We start from the raw sequence: 19,490 nt of genomic DNA, 5'->3' as shown, positions 1-19,490 counted from the left end.
CACAGTTAGATTATTGTAATTCTCTTTTTACTTGTTTTAACAAATTTTCTCTGAACCGTCTACAATTGGTGCAAAACGCAGCAGCCAGGCTATTAACAGGAACTAACAGAAGGGCACACATTATTCCAATTTTATTTATTCTCCACTGGCTTCCAGTAAAATATAGAATTGATTATAAAATTTTAGTTTTAACTTTTAGAGCACTACATGGACAGTCCCCCCAAAATATCGCAGACATGTTGACCCCATACTCTTCCCTCCACACTCTTCGTTCCTCAGGTCAAAATCTCCTGATGGTCCCCAAAACCCGCCTTAAAACTCGGGGAGACCGTTCCTTTCAGACAGTTGCTCCCAAACTGTGGAATGCCCTGCCCCTATCGCTGCTTATGGCCGTTTCTGTTGATTCTTTTAAAAAACAGCTGAAGACACTTTTATTCAGACAAGCTTTCAGTTGACTGAGCTATTATGTTTTATGTTTTGTATAATGTTTCTTAATTGTTATAATTGTTACTTGCTACATGTAAAGCACTTTATAATTTTATCTGTGATAGGTGCTATGTAAATAAAGCTTACTTACTTACTTACTTACTTATCGCATTACATTTACATGAACTAGTTTCTCAGCAGCGGCGGAATTTTACTTTGCTCTGGTCAGTAGTACTGCACCAAAAAAGTAAACACAGAACAGAAGCGCACTACAGTCGGGACGTCTAGCTAGTAGTAGTACCTCTCTCGGTTGCCTAGGTAACTTAATATCACTCCGCCGCTGCTGTAGACTGTGCTAATAAATACAGGGAACAAAGTATAACTATTATTGCAATGCGATGAAAGGGTAGTTTGATTTCTAACATTATTCTCTCAACAGACATTTACATCGATGGTCTGGCGTTATGATTTATTTGCTTTTGGTGTACTGTGGAGTGGGTAAAACTGTTTTTAATGGCAGGCTAGCAGATACCGTTGACTCGCGCTAGCCTAGCACCGGCGAACTATGCAACTGGAAGGACTGGATACATTTTTTTGATAACTATCTTTGATAAATAACACCCAGGCTAACTTGGAAACGAGATCCGATGTCCAAAATCCTGAACCACCCCTTTAAGGGTGCCGTCTTCCCCTATTACAATTCTAAATGCTGGATTTCCTATTATACATTCATGTCTGAAGTGTGACATGGTATAGTTTGTCTAAACCTACATACATTAAGAGGCTACATTGAATGTAAACCTGATAGTGTTTCTCCCATGATTCTATTCCTGCAGAGTCTGCATTTACCCTGTGACTGATCTTAAGCAACAAGGAAACGGGATTACTGGACAGCCCAGTAACTCTAAAAGACACTTGACACATTTCTGCCCATTTCCCTTCTTTACTTAAATGAGAGGAAGAAAAGAAAAAAAGCTCTGACCAAATTGACACATCCATGCCTGTTAAGCTCTAAGACTTGAAAAGACCAGCAGCACCTCTCCAATTTGTCAATCTCTAGACTTTTCCGTATCTGTGATAACCTTCAGACACTTTCCTCTACTCTGTGCTAATGAAACCAATGATTAGCACATTGTCCAGTCTTTCCTGGGCTGCCGTGAAGGACAAAGGAAAGACGACAAACTTGACAAAGTACAAAGCAAAGTCGGACTGATTACTGACTAACAAAGAAGTAGTTCACTTCAAATAGACCCCTTGCAACATAAAAGCAACCTAAAAGTATGATAAAAAATGTCTTGCTTTAAAACTGATTTAATTTGTGATTTAGTAATTGTTAAATTATTGGTTAACATATAACAATACAATAATACAATAATAACTGTTTTCAATTTTAAACTTAAATCTTGGTCTGTTTCACAAAGCTATTGTATGGCTTCACAAAGCATGGAATGCCAGTCATGTGAACTACTTTCATCTAGAGCAAGATATTGTGTGTAAATAAAAATGATCTGTCTGTCTGTCATATATGTATGTACATGTAACGGTGGTGACCCGATAATACATTAAAAAAATCAACAAATGATTTTGTGTAGATTAAAGTTAATAAATTCGGGCGCCAGACAGGAGTAACCCTGTCAATATTATAAGAAAAATAACCCAGGTAGCATACCGGTAAATACCACCAGTTACATACAACATACATTAACTCAAATTCAAAGAAATAATCACAAAGGACATACAAGAAAGAACCAATGAAAATAAAAAACTCTTTAAATTCTAGATATATACACACACACGCGCGCGCGCACGTATGTATCTACACAATGTATCACAATTGTTTCGCGTTTTGTGAGCGAACAATTATTTTTTTGCGATGGAACACAAAGTTTCTTGGGGGAGTGCAAAATATTAGCGAGAGGACGCAAAAACATTGAGTTGTTATTTTTCCTCCCATTTCATATTTTTTCCACCACCATATCCCCTCTTAGGGCCTCCGTACAAACCCAATGGTTGGGTTTCAAATTTGAATTACATTTTTTTTTAACTCAGCAGTTGGGTTTTGTCCATATTTGACCCAAACATGGGTTGAAACAACGCAGCATTCTAAGTGTTGAGCTTCCATATATACAGTCTGACTTATAGGCCAATAACACCTATCGAAGTTCTACAGAGAGCAGGAGATGAATCTCCTCCTGAATTTCCTAACACTGTCTACTAGAATGCATCACATCTGCTAATGTAGGCGGTTGGGTGGGATGATAAAGGATTCTGGATGATGTATCACGGTAGGATGGATAAGCCCGACTCCAGTAACAATGAGAGGATGGTCCTGTCTCTATCCGGACGGGCGGGTTTTCATAGACTGGGGACAAGAGGACAGGAGAAGGGGTCAAGGTGAGATCGATGTCCTGTCCATGGCGAAGACGACAAACAAATGATTTACAGTCATTGTGTTCGACACATCCCTCCTAATGACAGAGATAACAGAGTCCACTATTAAACCACAAAGCTCTTCCACAAACTGAAGTGTCAAGACTGGGATGACAAGGTGAACGTCTGTGATTTCTTACTAAATGAAATCCTCTCTACCACTGGACATGCTTTTCACTTTGGTTGTTCTTTTACAAGCTGTGAGTACTGCACAGGCCATAGGTAAGCACTTGTTTTACACTGCTTATTGTTATTAATATAATGTGCTTATTACTTGAGCTTCATTCTAAAGGATGCCATTTTGTTATTGTATTGATATACAGTAACCACATTTTTCTGAAGGACACGTGAGTGGTGCTTGTGAAAAAGTCATAACCATCATGAGTTGTGGGTGGTTGCTAGGGTGTTGCAATGCAGTTGCTAAGGTGTTCTGAGTGGTTTCACTTTGTTGTTATTGCTTTTAGGTATTATCTTATACTGGTCCTTCCCCAAGTCTTTATGATATTCTGGTCTCTAGATATGGTTCAGATAGATAACTCTTAATGAAAATAAATCAAAAGTATCGTACTGTAGTTATTGAGTTATGTTCAATATGAGCAATAGTAATAATGATGTTTTCCTTGGCAAAACATTTAATAACAATATGAAAGATATGCCTGACTACATTGAATGATTTTTTTTCTCGGTCCGTTAAAAGGAATAAATACTTTTGCCTCTGTTAATAATCTATTCTATTCAAATTTTGAATCGGTAACACTTTATTTTAAGGTGACGTAGTTACACGTTATACATGTACTTACTATAGTAATAACAGTAAAGTATGCATACAAGTAGTTAATTAATATTACTCAGTGCTAATTTGAGTTAGTACAATGTAACTACGTCACCTTAAAATAAAGAGTAACGTTTAAATCTTCTTTAAGAAATATCCTTAATTTCAGCATTGTTTAATATACCATAAGGTATACCCAATAAATCAGCAATGTTTGAAATGACAAAGAGCTCTGTGTGTGTAAGTGGACATGCAGCAGATGTGAAAGAGGACATGATTTATTATAGCGGTGTCCAGGAATACAGTGTTTACAGCAAACATTCTTGACCTGAACATCCGCTTCTCCTTGACCTCCAGCTGTTCTTGTATCAACTGAACATCCCTAATAGATTACCCTATCTACAGTCTGCCTGTGTACTCTATTTACATTCAAAAAGATTTTGAGAAATGTCTCTAAGTGTGACATTAGTCTTTACTGCTGTCTTCGAAGGCAATATTACAATAAACCTCTAACCCTAAACTTTGATGCACAACTTGTTTTTACAACAGGGATGAATGATACCACAAATAAACGGACATGTAGAGGGAGTTTCATATCAGAATATCAGGGACTGGTGGGACTCTTTTGCTTCAGGCTCGTAAACAATCTCCTACAGCAATTCGGGACACCCAGAAAACACTCAGAATACCTTAGTAAACTAAAGGCAACGTCCTGGCATCATAGTGGTCATTTCCTTCAGAAAATGCAAAATTTTAAATGCATACATCATGTGTGGAAGGCAAATGTCCACCTACCTGAAGGTGTTTGAGTTTGCACAGAAAGCTGTCTGTTGTGGTGATTTGGAGATATGGCCGGGGAGATTTGATTCTAGGCCTGTATAAATTCCCTATGAACCAGGGAACAGTGTGTTGTTGCCAATTTTTATTTGAACTGAGTTGATCATTTACTGTGGAAAGAGTTCTCCCTCTATGCCTCATCAAACGGCTGATGCTTCCTGACTAATGGTTATTCACATGTTATGCTGCTTCATTTTTCATTTCCACATGGTTCAGCAGAGCAGCCCACCTTCATATAAAGACCTAACTCATTCTCGGGGAGTGTTAGGCAGAGAGTAGCGGCGCAGGGCAGAGTATTGATTAGACGCCTTTTGAAATCTACCAACCAACTGAAGGAAAATAGTTTTGCACTGACAGATTTTAACAAGCAGTTTTATATTCTCACTATAGAGTGCAAGACTTCCTCTGTGCTGCTTTCATCTTGCTCTGATTGAAAACACATTCCTCGCTTTCCTCAAACCACTTCTGAAAATACCTACTTAAACCAGCATCAATTTCCATGATGGTCCTGAATGGTTAATCCCTGTTGTTGTTAGTTGATGGTGGTCTAGCATGTGCAACAAAACTTAAAAACGTGTAAAGCGTGTTGACCAGTGTCTTTTAAGTGAAGCTTGCCGGTTAAGTTAGTTATTGGGTAAGTGTGTGATTTCTTGCCTCTAGCATCAACAAATATTAAACATATAGATTTTTCGGCAACACTTTCTATGAAGACCATGCTTATAATGAATTATAGCTCCATTTATACTTATAAGTAACTATTCATATTTTATAAATACATTTATAAAGACTCAGTTTGAGCTACTGCATTATTAGAACAATTATAGTTACATTTATATAATTTTTATAATACTTATGTCATGCATTTGTGTTTTCAATGTGCATGCTCATAATCCATTATACATCTATTTCTAAATATTAATAAGTCAGTCATATGGTTCCATGAATGTATTTATAAAGATGCAGCCTGCATTGTGTTATTATATTATAGCTGCAATTACTTTTTAGTAACTCAGATTTATTTCTGTCAAATAAGTGAATATGTTTTTATTATTAGCTGTGCTGTGTTCTTATAAATACTTATTGGGGGGGGGGTAATAAAGTTACTAACCTTTATAAATGCATCATTGATGGCTTTAAGTAAAGTGAAAATATAGGATGCAATTTTCCTAAAGCAAAAAGAAAACATGACTTGCACAGGTAATGTCAGTTAAAAAGTAAAGTCTTTTTACAGATGGAGCAAATTTATTATTAGATGTGCTCATCGTACATTTTAAATTGTTTATTTGTTAATGTAACTAATGAACAATAATTCCTGTAATAAAAAAACAAAGAGTTTTTAAACCTAAAAAAATACTTACAAAAAAACTGCAACAATATTTTTTTAAAGTATAATTCCAAACGGCTATAAGCAATCATGCATATGGCTGAGGAAATATAGATTTTAACAATTCATAATTACTATTCATGACCTTTAATGCAAACATTGATAACATAACTGATAACATAATTGATAACTAATTGGTACAGCAAACAAGTGTCTGGAACTATTTTATATTTTATCCTTTATAAATCAGAGTATGTTATGAGCATGCGCATTGAAAAAGCAAATGCATGACATAAGTAATTATAAAAATAATATAAATGTAACTAGTACTTATAATGAATTATAGCCCTGTTTATACTTATTTATAAGCATGGGTTTCATAGAAAGTGTTACCGATTATTCTGTTAATCTTTGAATGATCTGATACTGGTGAAGTCTGCAAATGCTTATTAACACGACCCGATCTACCCTTGGTCAACAGATTGTCCCCTCCACATGTCTTCCTTATAGTTGTCTCTGCATATTCATTTGGAAGAGAGGAAATTATGCAGGTGTCACCAGTAGCAGATAATCTGTTCTGACCAATTGTTACCTGTCTCTGTCATTGGTCAGCCCTAGATCCCTGCTCAGCGTATATCAGTCTGAACGAACCATGGCGGAATACAGACTACCATGTCAACAACTCAGCAGGAGTCCCTCTGTGCGACCGGCACGTGGCGGGGGAATGGTATCGCTTTACAGGGATGGCAGGGGATGCTATGCCAACCTTCTGTATCGATGAGAACCACTGTGGTACCCATGCCCCCATCTGGCTGAATGGCAGTCACCCTCGGCCTAGTGATGGCATTGTTACCCTACATGCTTGTGCTAGCTTCAATAACAACTGCTGTCACTGGACAGCTAGTGTGGACGTAAAGGCCTGTGCTAAGGGTTACTACGTCTACCGCCTACCCCGACCCTCAGTCTGCTTCCACGTCTACTGTGGCCGTAAGTCTTCCTACTGCCTCATTAGGTCTTTCTGACATGTTGGTTAAGAATTGGCCTCCATCAGACGGTTTCGTTACGTGTGTCACCATAGATTTCTATGACATATGCGATGAGGTTGAGTGTAATGGAGCTGACTGCCCCATCGAGCCAGAATGCCGCTGTTCTGAGGGAACGGTTCTAGGCCCTGATGCGCAGACATGTCTGGGTGAGTAACAGTGTGGTCCAGGCCTGGGCAAGAGAAATGCTTATAGAGCAAGAAGAGTTGTATTGCGATAAGAACGAGAGAGGGCTTTTGCAATGATGGGAAAGAGACCGCAAGACTGTTCAGAAACAATCCATTAATGTACAAAGGCAGCCAGCAAAATCAATGCCTTTAAAGGTTAAAAAAAAAAGAACAGAGTGCAAATTAGCCAGCAATTTTCAGGTTGTCTACATTTTTAAAGGAATTTCTGTCGGTAAAATTAAGGACACAATCTGTTGAAATTTGTCTTGCAGAACCCAAGTTGTTCATTTGCTCCCAATTGGTACTGTTGCTATGGTTACATCTCAGAATGAACGTAACTTATGTTCACAAGTCTATCTTTTAAGGATATGCAGTTGTTACAAGAACAGCCAGAGGCCAGGTGTAAATGGATGTTCAAGGCTTTAGGGCATGGGTGTCCAATCCTGCTCCTGGAGGGCCATGTCCTGCAGAGTTTAGCTCCATCCCTGATTAAACACATCTAAACCAACTAATCAAGGTCTTCAGGATTATTCTAACATTCCAAGCTGATTGGTCGAAGCAGGTTAGACCTAAACTCTGCAGGACATTGGCCCTCTAGGAGCAGGATTGGATACCTGTGGTGTAGAACCAAGTATCCTGATACAATCTGACCCATTGGAAACATTGTTAACATGTATACTTAAAAATAAAATGTACTTTAAAGATCCTCCAAACTTTTTTTACTTAGCTTGGGGATTCAAGCCTTAATTTGAAGAGTCAAACTCATCAAATCCTTCCTTAATTTGCATAATGAACACATTGCATAAAGCAGTTCTGCTTCATAAGCTGGTAAGAGAAAGTGTCAACTTTAAATGCTGTATTGAAGGGCAAAGATATAGTAGGACAAAAATGAGTAAATGGAATAAGTGAAAACAATTAGATGTAATTGAATGTGTTCATTTACTGGATTGGATGTAATTGAGAACATCGAGCCCTCTGTCCCCTCATTGATCTTCTCTCTCTCTGTCGTTCAGTCTTTTCCGTTAGGATTTCATTACCTTTTTATACGGTGGCCGAGAGGGCTCAACGTACTGCAACTGAAGAAATCACACGCAAATAGAAATAACACCAGCGAATTAAGAAAACATCTTCATGAGTTTGACAACACATGGGCTGTAACTACTCACAATGCAACCAAATACAGAAACACACTGCAAATTCTCCCAACACGCATATGATCAGAATGTTAAAATAAACAAAACAAAACTCCCCTTTCAGGTCATCGACAATAGCACGGACGAGTAGACATTGAACTATAAGCATGTCTCAGCCAAGTTTGTCACTTGTTGGGGTCCCCAGGAAATGTTTTCTTCATTTGCTGGAGTTTTTTCTATTTGCATGTGCTTTCTTCAATTGTAGCGCATTGGGCCCTCTCGGACACCGTATTTTCCACGAACCACTTAACTAATCACTGTCTATTCCAATGCCAGAAGACAATAAATGTTTTGTTGCAAAACAGTGATCCCCCTATGGAGGGAGCATGTTAAGGCAGACTTTTGTCGCTCCTGATACAAAGATTGTTCCGATAAAGTAGGCTATACAAACAAAGTCTAATGTAGCATTGCATGTATAATAGGCCTAATAATTTGTTACATTTATATAGCGCTTTTTTCTGGGTACTCAAAGCGCTTTACATGAAAGGGGGAATCTCCTCATCCACCACCATTAACTGGATTGGATGTAATTAAGGACATCAAGCCCTCTGTCCCCTCATTGATATTCTCATAAGTATCCTTTAGGCAATCCCTTGTGTGTGCAAATGTTTGTTCCAAATCAGTATTGTTCAGTTAGGCATGTAGACAGCAGGGGCAACTCACAGCCCTGTTTCTACCGCACATTCAAGTATCTGTTTTAACTGTGATCTGGTGTGTTATGTGTAAGATGTAAACGAATGTGAGAAAGGCAATGGAGGATGTGCAGAAGTATGCATCAACACCAAGGGCTCTCGGCGATGTGAGTGTGGACGAGGTAAAGTGCTGGACGTAGACGGGAAGAGCTGTAAAGGTAAGAATATGGTAAGACAGAGCATCCTGAATATGGGCAGACTTTCATTTAAGTCACGCATTGTGTTTTTTTGTGGTTCTGTGTAGAGACTGAAGGATGTGACAATGTGAATGGAGGCTGTAGCCATGGATGCTCTTCAGAGGACGACTCATATTACTGTCACTGTCCCCGGGGTCTGACGCTGGGAGAGGACAAACAGACCTGTCAGGGTGAGCTGAAGCTCTCTGCCTTTTGCTCTTTTTCTGTCAGGGTTTGTGGACTTCACTTTGACATTTGTTTTTATGTGCAGTCCCTGTGCAGTGTGATCCTAGTTCCATAGAGGTCTCGGTTCCCAAAGACCTGGTTGGAGGACTTGAACTCTTCCTGTCTAACACTTCCTGCCGTGGCATTTCCAATGGCACTCACATTAACCTCCACTTTAGTCTGAAGACCTGTGGCACTGTGGTCGAAGTAAATATTATCTATCAATCTATCAAGATTCGATTTGAAAGTCAACGTGAAATCTAGACTGACCCTGTTTACTTCCGTAATGCATATTCCTGGTGTTATTGTACATGATTAAAAGGTTTGCGTTAGTCCGACTCCAAATAAAAAAAAGTTTGTCTTTGTAATCTAATAATAAATTTGCTCCATCTGTGAAAAGACTTTAACTGACATTACCTGTGCAAGTCATGTGACATTCTCCACTTATCCATCATATTTATGACCTTGAGTGGGGAAAAGTAAATGCAGTGACGAAAAAACGAACAAACAAAGAGAAATGCAAGACAAAAATGTGCAGTATGTTCGTGAGCTTTTGTATTCACTGCCTTTACTTTGCCCCAGTGATGGTAATAAATATGGCAGATGAGCAGAAATGTCACATGACTAAACCAGATTAGTTTTTTGGCTGACAAAGTAATTCAATGTCTGTGTTAATGGAATAAATGTTGTGGCAATAACACCAAACCATGCTAGAGTCAATAAAGCCTTACTATTGGGATATACCATTCCAGAATGAGAACTTGACCTTCAGCCTCCACATCCTGGTCAAAAAGTCAAGTCAAATTTATTTGTATAGTGATTTTCCCAATGTTTATCATTTCAAAGTCGCTTTACACAGAGTTGTACTGTTATGTCAATAACGCATTACCCAAGATTTATCATAGCCAAGCTTTAGGGCTAGACCCTAAAAAAAAGTCTCCTAAAAAGTACAGTACTTGCAAGTGGTGTTCCTTTAAAATCCACAACAAGCTCGCATTCAGGTCTGGTTGTTCCCTAATTCTTTATATTACTGAAGTAAAATAGATGGCAAAAGGTATTACATGTTGACTCTTCAATGTAGTTCTCTGCGAATGTAGTGGAAAATCCTTTCTCTTTCTCTCTGCTTCAGGTGATTGATGACATAATCGTTGGCACCAACTTGGTGACAGGGTTGCCCCGGTCAGGTCCCAGCAACAATGGTGATTTGATCGTGCGCACCAGTAAACTACTGTTGCCAATTACGTGCGAGTTTCCGCGGCAGTACGAAGTGTCAGATGGATACCTGCCGAGTCTGAGCAAAACAGCGCTGGAGTTAGCGGGACACAGCGAAGGAATATTCCCCTTCAGTTTGGAGCTGTTTAAAAGCGCAGAATTTTCTGAGCCGTACAACCAACCTCCTCAACTGCGGCTGCGTGACTCGTTGTACTTCGGCGTTGAGCCTCGAGAGCGGGTGGATGGCCTTGCTGCCTTTGTTGAAAGCTGTTTTGCCACACCTGGCCCCAAGGCTGACCAGGCCTTAAAATATTACCTCATCGAAGATGGGTAGGTATTCAGAAGAATTAAAATATGAAGGGATATTGTTCTGTATGCTCACAATACCATACTGTATACTCCATGACTGGTGCTATAATTCATTTTATTACACGGCTCTGTGGAATACTTGGTTCTGATTGGTCAATCGCGCAATCCAGCGGTAAGTTATTCCCAGAAAACAACTGCTCAAAACAGATAACGTCTCGGTTACGTATGTAACCCTCGTTCCCTGAGTACAGGGAACGGAGACGTACGTCGGGTTCCCCTGACGAATTGGGATCACGCTAGGGAGCCTATTACCTTCGAGAACTAAACAAAAAGCCAATGAACATTGGCATGCAACATTTGCATTCCGCGGACCCGCCCGTCAGCGCGGGTATAAAAGCCGGAAGTAAACATTGCATCATCGCTTTTCGCTGAGGAGCCGAAGTAACGGACCCCTGCGAAGGTGCAGCCACATGGCAAAGGGACGTACGTCTCCGTTCCCTGTACTCAGGGAACGAGGGTTACATACGTAACCGAGACGTTCCCTTTCGTCCAGGGAACTCCGACGTACGTCGGGTTCCCCTGACGAATTGGGATCCCTAATAAAACGCCATGGTGCTGGCCCCTTCCAGTGCCCAGCTAAGCCGCCCTACAGCAGTTTTTTCAATAAATTTCGGGGGCTGCTAGGAATCCACTGCTGTTCCGCAAGACCCACACAGAGGACATTGGATAACACTGGGAAGCGTGCCTCAACCCCCAGGGGGGGGGAGGCACACTACGGAAAACCAGGATGCCTGATCTGGCCTGGAATACTCATATGAATTCACATAGTGAACATATGGAGTCCCTGAGATGGTCCCAACCATTGGAATTGGGAGCGCATACAACAAGGACGACGGCGCAAGTCCGTCGGGGAAGACACGGCTGGACTGCACGTGGCAAAAACCGGTACACAAGACCACTGAACACCCAGTCTGCTACGACTCTAGCTAGAGGAGCAAACCTGGCGCCGGGCGGTCCGCTACGCCGGGCGCCGGGGGGGTGATGGAGGAGCTCAACGAGGTTACCACTTAGGGGCCAGCGGAGCGGAAGAGACGCACTTATCTGATTACAGAGTGGCGCAGCAAGCCGACACAACCTATTCCCTCGACCCACTGGACGAAGCCAGAACCCGGGAGGAAACCGGTTCCACACGGAGGTTATAGAACCTAGCAAACGTGTTAGGTGTCGCCCAGCCCCCAGCTCTACAAATGTCTGTCAGCGAGGCGCCTTGAGCCAACGCCCAGGAAGCGGCAACACCTCTAGTTGAGTGAGCGCGCAACCTGGGGGGACAAGGCTCACCCTGAGCCATATAGGCTCGGGTGATGGCATCCACTATCCAGTGGGCTAACCTCTGCTTGGAGACGGCCTTCCCCTTCTGCCGGCCTCCGTAACAGACAAGGAGCTGGTCTGAGGTCCTGAAGCTTTGCGTTCTGTCAACGTAACACCGCAAGGAGCGGACGGGACAGAGAAAAGCTAGGGCTGGGTCTGCCTCCTCCTGGGGCAGCGCTTGCAGGTTCACTATCTGATCTCTAAACGGAGTGGTAGGAACCTTGGGCACATATCCGGGGCGGGGTCTCAGTGTTACATGGGACAGGCCCGGCCCGAACTCTAGGCATGATTCGTCGACCGAAAATGCTTGCAGATCCCCGACCCTTTTAAAAGAAGCCAATGCTAACAGGAGCGCTGTCTTAATAGACAGGATATCAAGCTCTACTGTCAGCAAAGGCTCAAAGGGAGGACTCTGGAGAGCTCTCAGTACCAGAGTCAAGTCCCAAGGGGGTACAGAGTGTACAGGGCGAGGAGGGTTCAACCTCCTAGCACCCTTCAGGAATCTGATGACCAGGTCGTGCTTTCCCACCGACTTATCGTCAACTGCATCGTGATGCGTCGCAATGGCAGCGACATACACTTTGAGGGTTGAAGGGGACAGCCTACGCTCCAACCCATCTTGCAGGAAAGAAAGCACAACGCCGATCGGGCAAGTTCGGGGGTCCTCCTGACGGGAGGAGCACCAAGCGACGAACAGGTTCCACTTCAACGCATAGAGGCGCCTCGTAGAGGGGGCTCTAGCGGAAGCGATAGTGTCTACCACTGCCTGTGGCAGACCACTCAGAACCTCCGCGTCCCGTCCAGGGACCAGACATGGAGTTTCCAGAGGTCTGGACGCGGGTGCCGTAGAGTGCCCCGTCTCTGAGAAAGTAGATCCTTCCTCAGAGGAATCGGCCAAGGAGGGGCTGTCGAGAGGAGCATAAGTTCTGGGAACCAAGTCCTGGTGGGCCAGTACGGCGCCACTAGCAAGACCTGCTGCTCTTCCTCCCTGACCTTGCACAGAGTCTGCGCAAGAAGGCTCACTGGGGGGAACGCATATTTGCGTAGGCCCCGGGGCCAGCTGAGAGCCAGGGCGTCCGTGCCGAGGGTCCCCTCGGACAGGGAGTAAAACCACTGGCAATGGGTCGTGTCCGGAGAGGCGAACAGGTCGACCTGCGCCGCTCCGAAGACACTCCAAATCAGCTGGACCGCCTGGGGATGGAGTCGCCATTCTCCGGGCAGGGGGGTGAACCGTGAAAGCTCGTCGGCCACACGGTTGAGAGCCCCCGGCACGTAAGCGGCATGAAGCGACCTCAGATGCTTCTGACTCCATAGGAGGAGGTGGGAGGCGAGTCGCGACATACGACGGGAGCGTAGACCACCTTGACGGTTGATGTACGCAACGGTCGCAGTGTTGTCCGTACGGACCAGTACGTGCTTGTGTCTGAGAACCCCTACGAGGCGACACAAAGCTAGACGTACTGCTTGCAACTCCAGGCAGTTGATGTGCCAATGCAGCTGGGGCCCCGTCCACAGACCCGAGACTGCATGCCCTTTGTACGTGGCCCCCCACCCCGTGGCAGAGGCATCTGTGAAAACCACAGCATGCCTGGAAACCTGGATCAGGGGCACTCCAGCCCGAAGGAACGCAGGGTCCGACCACGGGGAGAAGGTTTGGCGGCAGTGCGGGGTCACTTGGACCCGGAACGTGCCACTCTGCCACGCCCACCTGGGGACTCGATCGTGAAGCCAGCGCTGTAGCGGTCTCATATGTAATAGGCCGAGCGGTGTAATCGCCGCTGCGGCCGCCATATGCCCCAGGAGCCTCTGAAATTGTTTCAGTGGAACCGCTGTCCTGCCTCGAAAAGACCTGAGGCAGGTGAGCACTGACTGGACGCGCTCCTCTGTGAGGCGCGCAGTCTGGGCGACCGAGTCCAGCTCCATACCGAGATAAGAGATCCTCTGCGTGGGGCAGAGTTTGCTCTTGTCCCAGTTGACCTGAAGACCCAACTGACTGAGATGCCGGAGCACCATGTCCCTGTGTTCGCACAGAACATCCCGAGAGTGAGCTATAATGAGCCAGTCGTCGAGGTAATTGAGGATGCGAACGCCTTGCTCTCTCATGGGAGCAATGGCCGCCTCCGCGACTTTCGTGAAGACACGGGGGGACAGGGCCAGCCCGAAGGGTAGGACTCTGTACTGATACGCTCGACCCTCGAACGCAAACCGCAGGAACGGTCTGTGTCGAGGAAGTATCGAGACGAGAAAGTAAGCGTCCTTCAGGTCGATTGCTGCAAACCAATCCCGGGGACGGATGCATTCGAAAATGCGCTTCTGCGTGAGCATCTTGAAGGGGAGTTTGTGCAGGGCCCGATTCAAGGAACGCAGGTCCAGGATCGGTCGTAACCCACCGCCTTTCTTGGGTACAATGAAGTAGGGGCTGTAAAACCCGGACCTCATCTCGGCAGGAGGGACCGGCTCGATCGCGTCCTTCGCCAGCAGGACATCGATCTCTTTCCGCAGGACAGGGGCATCCTCTGACCGCACACGGGTGAAGAAAATGCCCCTGTACCTGGGAGGCCGGCGAGCAAACTGAATTGCGTAGCCGAGCCGAATGGTGCGGAGGATCCACCGGGACGGAGCTGGAAGCGCTAGCCAGGCCTCCAGGAACCGAGCGAGTAGACCCACCCGAACCACCGGCGTACCCGCGGAGGGGCAGCAGGGCGGGGGACAGGGACCCGGCTCCAGCGACGACATGGCGACCGCGAGCGGGGTCTGGGCGCAGGTACTGACACCTACCTGTCCACACCGGGGGGCAGACGGCAGAGAGGGTTCTTCGTGTACCCTCTGCTGCGGGCCGCCCCGTGGCGAGGGGAGGGGGAGAGACGAGGAACGAGGCCCTGACTCCTCGTAACCCCGTCTCTGCGCCTCCGTGGCCAGCCGCAGGCCGGGGCGACGCGGAGGGTTCCGCGAGGCCGCTACCCGCAGGCTGGGGAGAGGGGAGCGGGGGCCGTGTCGCACTGAAACGACACGCGCCGCCGCTGCGACCCTCTCGCACGGGGGAGACTGCGTGCCCGACAGTCTCGGCCGTGGATGACCTGGAAAAGGATGTTTCGGAAACTGCTCTTTTATTGAGAAGGTGGGTACCACTGACTGTGTCAGTGGCGGAACAAAAACAAAACAAGGATTCTCCACCCGGCCCTCCCCCGGGGGAAGGAGGCGAATAGGGACCGCCTCCCGCAGAGCAGCAACATCCTGATCCAGGTCGCCCGCATCAGGAACGACGCCCACCTCTCTTCTTCCTGGAAGGTGCAGGTGGCGTCGGAGCGGGCTGGGCCGCCCTCTTACGGCCCGACCTCCGTCCCCCAGGCTGAGGCTGCTGGCCTGGAGGGGGAGCGGCCGCAGGAGGACGACCTCGGCGACGAGCGGCCGGAGGCTGTGCAGCAACAGGAGTTGGGCCAGCAGCGGCCTTCCTCCTGTGCAGGACATGCCGCATAGCTTCCGACTGCTTCTGGGCGGCGGAAAACTCTTGGGCCAAGTTATCCACCGCCTCGCCGAAGAGGCCCCCTTGGGACACGGGGAAGTCGAGAAGTTTGTTCCTCTCGGCTTCCCGCATATCCGCAAGGGTGAGCCATAGGTGGCGCTCCTGGACCACAAGTGTGGACATCGCCCGACCCAGCGAACGTGCGGTAACCTTCGTCGCCCGTAGAGCGAAGTTAGTCGCCGCACGCAGCTCCTGCAGCAAGGCTGGGTCGGGACCACCCCCCTGCAGGTCATGGAGTGCTTTGGCCTGGTGGACCTGAAGCAGAGCCATGGCATGCAGGGCGGAGGCGGCGTCTCCACACGCCTTATAGGCCTCCCCGGTTAGACCCGAGGAGAACCTACAGGCGCGGGAGGGGAGTGAAGGGGCACCCCGCCAGGTGGAAGCGGTCTTCGGACACAGTTGCATCGCGATAGACCGCTCCACTGGGGGGATTCCCTCGTACCCGTGCGCCGCCCCGCCGTCAAGGGTGGTGAAGAGGGAGGGGCGAGGAGGCCCCCGCCGGTACGCCAGAGGCGCCGACCAGGACTTCCTCAACTCCTCATGCACTTCAGGGAAGAAGGGCACTGGAGCGGTGCGCGGGGCATCCGCACGCACCGCAGCAGGCCAATCATCAAGCCGCGAATGCGAGGGCCCGGGCGGAGGGTTCCACTCGAGTCCCACATTCGCGGCCGCCCTTTCGAGCATGGCAACCACTTCGGGATCAGCATCAGCCGCAGCCACCGCACCCGAAGGGGGTGGAGCCGCTGACTCCTCACCCGAAGATGATTGCGCCTCTTCCGATGCCGCGATAGACATCTGATCCTCCGGGGGCGCTCCAAAGGAAACAACCGGAACCGTGCGGGACGGCCCCGGAAGTTCCCCCGGAAGCGCCGCTGGCAGCGAGCTGCTAGAGGAGTGGGAAGCTCGCGAGGATGTTTCACCACACGAGACATTCCGCACTGTAACCCTCATACGCTCACCAACGGGAATGACCGAAGTAGCCGCCTGTCGAACTGAACCGACAGACGAACTAGATCGAGCATTCTCCGAAGGGACTCCCCCATATTTCAGGGATCTTAGTCTCGAGCGGAGCGTCGCGATGGCCATGCTCCCACAGAGAGAGCATGACTCATCCAACAACGCTGCCTCAGCATGCCTTAAGCCCAAACATGCGAGACAGTGTTGATGGCCATCATCCGGAGGGAGAAGTCTACCACATCCAGAAACGCACGGGTGAGTCGACATCCTGAAAAGGACGCGAAACACCCGCCAGCTCTTTTAGACAGAAAAAGAGAGAGAGAAAACAAGAGAGAGAGAGAGAGAGAGAAAACGCCGAAGCGCCGAGGGACCACCGCAGCAGACAACCGGGGGAAAACTGCAACCCTTTGCTGCCGAGGGCGAGGATCGCTGCACCGCGCCGTCACACCAGCGATTTCTGCTCTCCAGGTAAGCTTTGTTTTGTCTCCAGAAGGCTTGGCTTGAAGATTCAGGAATACTGAGGCTCCGAAGCGAAAGGCGATGATGCAATGTTTACTTCCGGCTTTTATACCCGCGCTGACGGGCGGGTCCGCGGAATGCAAATGTTGCATGCCAATGTTCATTGGCTTTTTGTTTAGTTCTCGAAGGTAATAGGCTCCCTAGCGTGATCCCAATTCGTCAGGGGAACCCGACGTACGTCGGAGTTCCCTGGACGAAAGGGAACACACGCTCATCCGGGTTACTGAAGTCAGCAGCGCTATAGACCTTATCTTTTTTCTTCCGGTCTGTATTTTCACAGCGATCTTGCGTATTTATGAATGAGCGGCTCGTTTTAAAATCTTCCCGGTCGACTGACATTAATCTGCTTTAAACATTACAATCCTCATGATAACTTTCATTAACAAAAAGTTCAAAGACAATATTCTAAAGATGGCTGTGCCCTTGTTTCTCTGGTGCATAAGCTCTATACGCTTGCTAGGGACGTTTTTTCTTAATGGAAGTTTTGCATTAGTTTAGCTAATAAAATATAAAAACTCAGTCGAATCAATATTTTGTGTACAGGTATTTCATTATTTCATCCAGTATCATGGACTCGCTCTCTCTTGTTTCATTAAAACGCAGCTGCTGCCATTTTGTGACTATTGTTTTATACACTTTTGGATTATGAGATACAAACATAAAACAGTTTAATCTGAAATCAATATTTCTTATCTCCATAATTGTTTATGTGGCGAAATGCTGTGTAATAAGTGGTATGACTGTATCTCTTAAATGTCCGTCTACTTTGAACTTGTCGCGCTAGCAACTGCTCTCTCCACATAAGCTTTGCGTTTAAAGACCTAATAAAATATTTCAACTCAGATCAATATTTTGTGACTAATTATTTACTTATGTGGCAAGTACTTTCAAGTACTTCCAAATATTTTCATGATTTCTTATCACAACTTTTTATCTTTTGTCAAATCAACTTCGATAACTAATGTGTGAAGAATGAGATGACATACTATTTTGAGTTTCTGTTTATTAAACCATTCTTCTTCATTGTATTAGCTCAAATTTTTAATTACAACGAACTCAACATTTTAAGGCAACAAGGTAACTTGCTTTTTTAAGTTAAACCAACATATTTTTTACAGTGTAGCCGTGTAATAATCGAGATCATGTGTATTATCCCTTCCTTAGCCATTTTGCTAACTTCAACTAGCCTCTGAATTAGACCGTCCTATCCCTTCTTCCACAAGATCCATCTCCAAAACCTGAATACTTAAGCAAACCTGACACTATGATGTGTTTTTTTAGCTGTTTTTTAGAGCCTACGCCTCTCACAGAGTGAGGACACCTGAGTGTTATGTCATATCTATCGGTATAATTTATGTGTGATATTTCGAGGAAAGATTGCTTACATCACCTTTACACAAAGGCAGAGTCTATATTTAGAGACTGTTGTGCTTTAATGGCCTTATGTTTCCCAGCTGCATTTCAGACGAAACAGTGCGTCAGCTTTCGGCTAAAGACCAGCTCTCCAAACACTACCAGGTCCCCGTCTTCAAGTTCATCGGCAAGGACAACAGAGTGAGTAGGGAACAGGTTCATGCTGGGAAAGTGTGTTTTTGTGTGCTAATGAGGTAGCTAATGAGTGTGTGTGAGAATGATTGGGTCATTAAATCAGTTATTTTATGCGTACTGTGTGTTAGGAGGTGTTCCTGCATTGCCGTGTACTGGTGTGTGGGCAGGCACAAGGGGAATCTCGCTGTACGCAGGGTTGCAGAAAGCGTTTGAGGCGACATCTCTGGACCGACCAGCACCAAGAGCAAGACGTTCTGTCCAGCGGACCCATTCGGATACTGCCAGACCCATGAGACCACACACATCTATAACATCTCTTACATGCATAAAGAAAACAACGCCATCTACAGGCTACTTTACTGTATTTAAATACATGCATATCTACAGTAATCTTACATTTATGAGTAATATAAGGATCATTTGTTAAAGTCTCATCTCACTTGCTTCCTTCCACTGCTTATGACACTATATTAACATAAACCTCATCTACCAGACCAAACATATGCATTTACTGTAGGTGATGTGTGTGCAGTTAACAGTATAGTCTGAGCATTTCAATAAAGCTTAGGACATGCAACTGAGTGCTGGCATTTTACAATCTTGAATGGATCATTTGCATTTATATTCAATACTGTTTTACTAATGGGGAAAATACAATGATTTTACAGACAATAAAGGTATTTTTCACAGTCTGTAGTCATATTGTCTCTCACAGGGCAATACATATGCATTTAAAACAAAAAGCCAAATTAAACTATTTGGTTTATGT

General features: G+C 45.7%; 1 protein-coding gene across 1 annotated transcript; it reads left to right on the top strand.

The window, feature by feature from the left end:
* The first annotated feature begins 2,916 nt into the window (after positions 1-2,916).
* oit3 (oncoprotein induced transcript 3) lies at positions 2,917-19,413 on the top strand. Its single transcript, XM_079634230.1, has 9 exons — positions 2,917-3,078; positions 6,402-6,776; positions 6,868-6,981; positions 8,920-9,042; positions 9,129-9,251; positions 9,332-9,492; positions 10,415-10,827; positions 18,628-18,727; positions 18,850-19,413. Exons 1-9 carry the CDS (start codon positions 3,000-3,002, stop codon positions 19,012-19,014), a joined length of 1,653 nt encoding a protein of 550 aa, XP_079490356.1. The 5' UTR covers positions 2,917-2,999; the 3' UTR covers positions 19,015-19,413.
* Positions 19,414-19,490: the final 77 nt, after the last annotated feature.

Source organism: Phoxinus phoxinus, assembly GCF_949152265.1.
Source record: "Phoxinus phoxinus genome assembly, chromosome: 14".
NCBI lineage: Eukaryota > Metazoa > Chordata > Actinopteri > Cypriniformes > Leuciscidae > Phoxinus > Phoxinus phoxinus.
The sequence above is the reverse complement of the archived record's forward strand: the minus strand, read 5'-3'. Positions and strand labels throughout refer to the sequence as shown.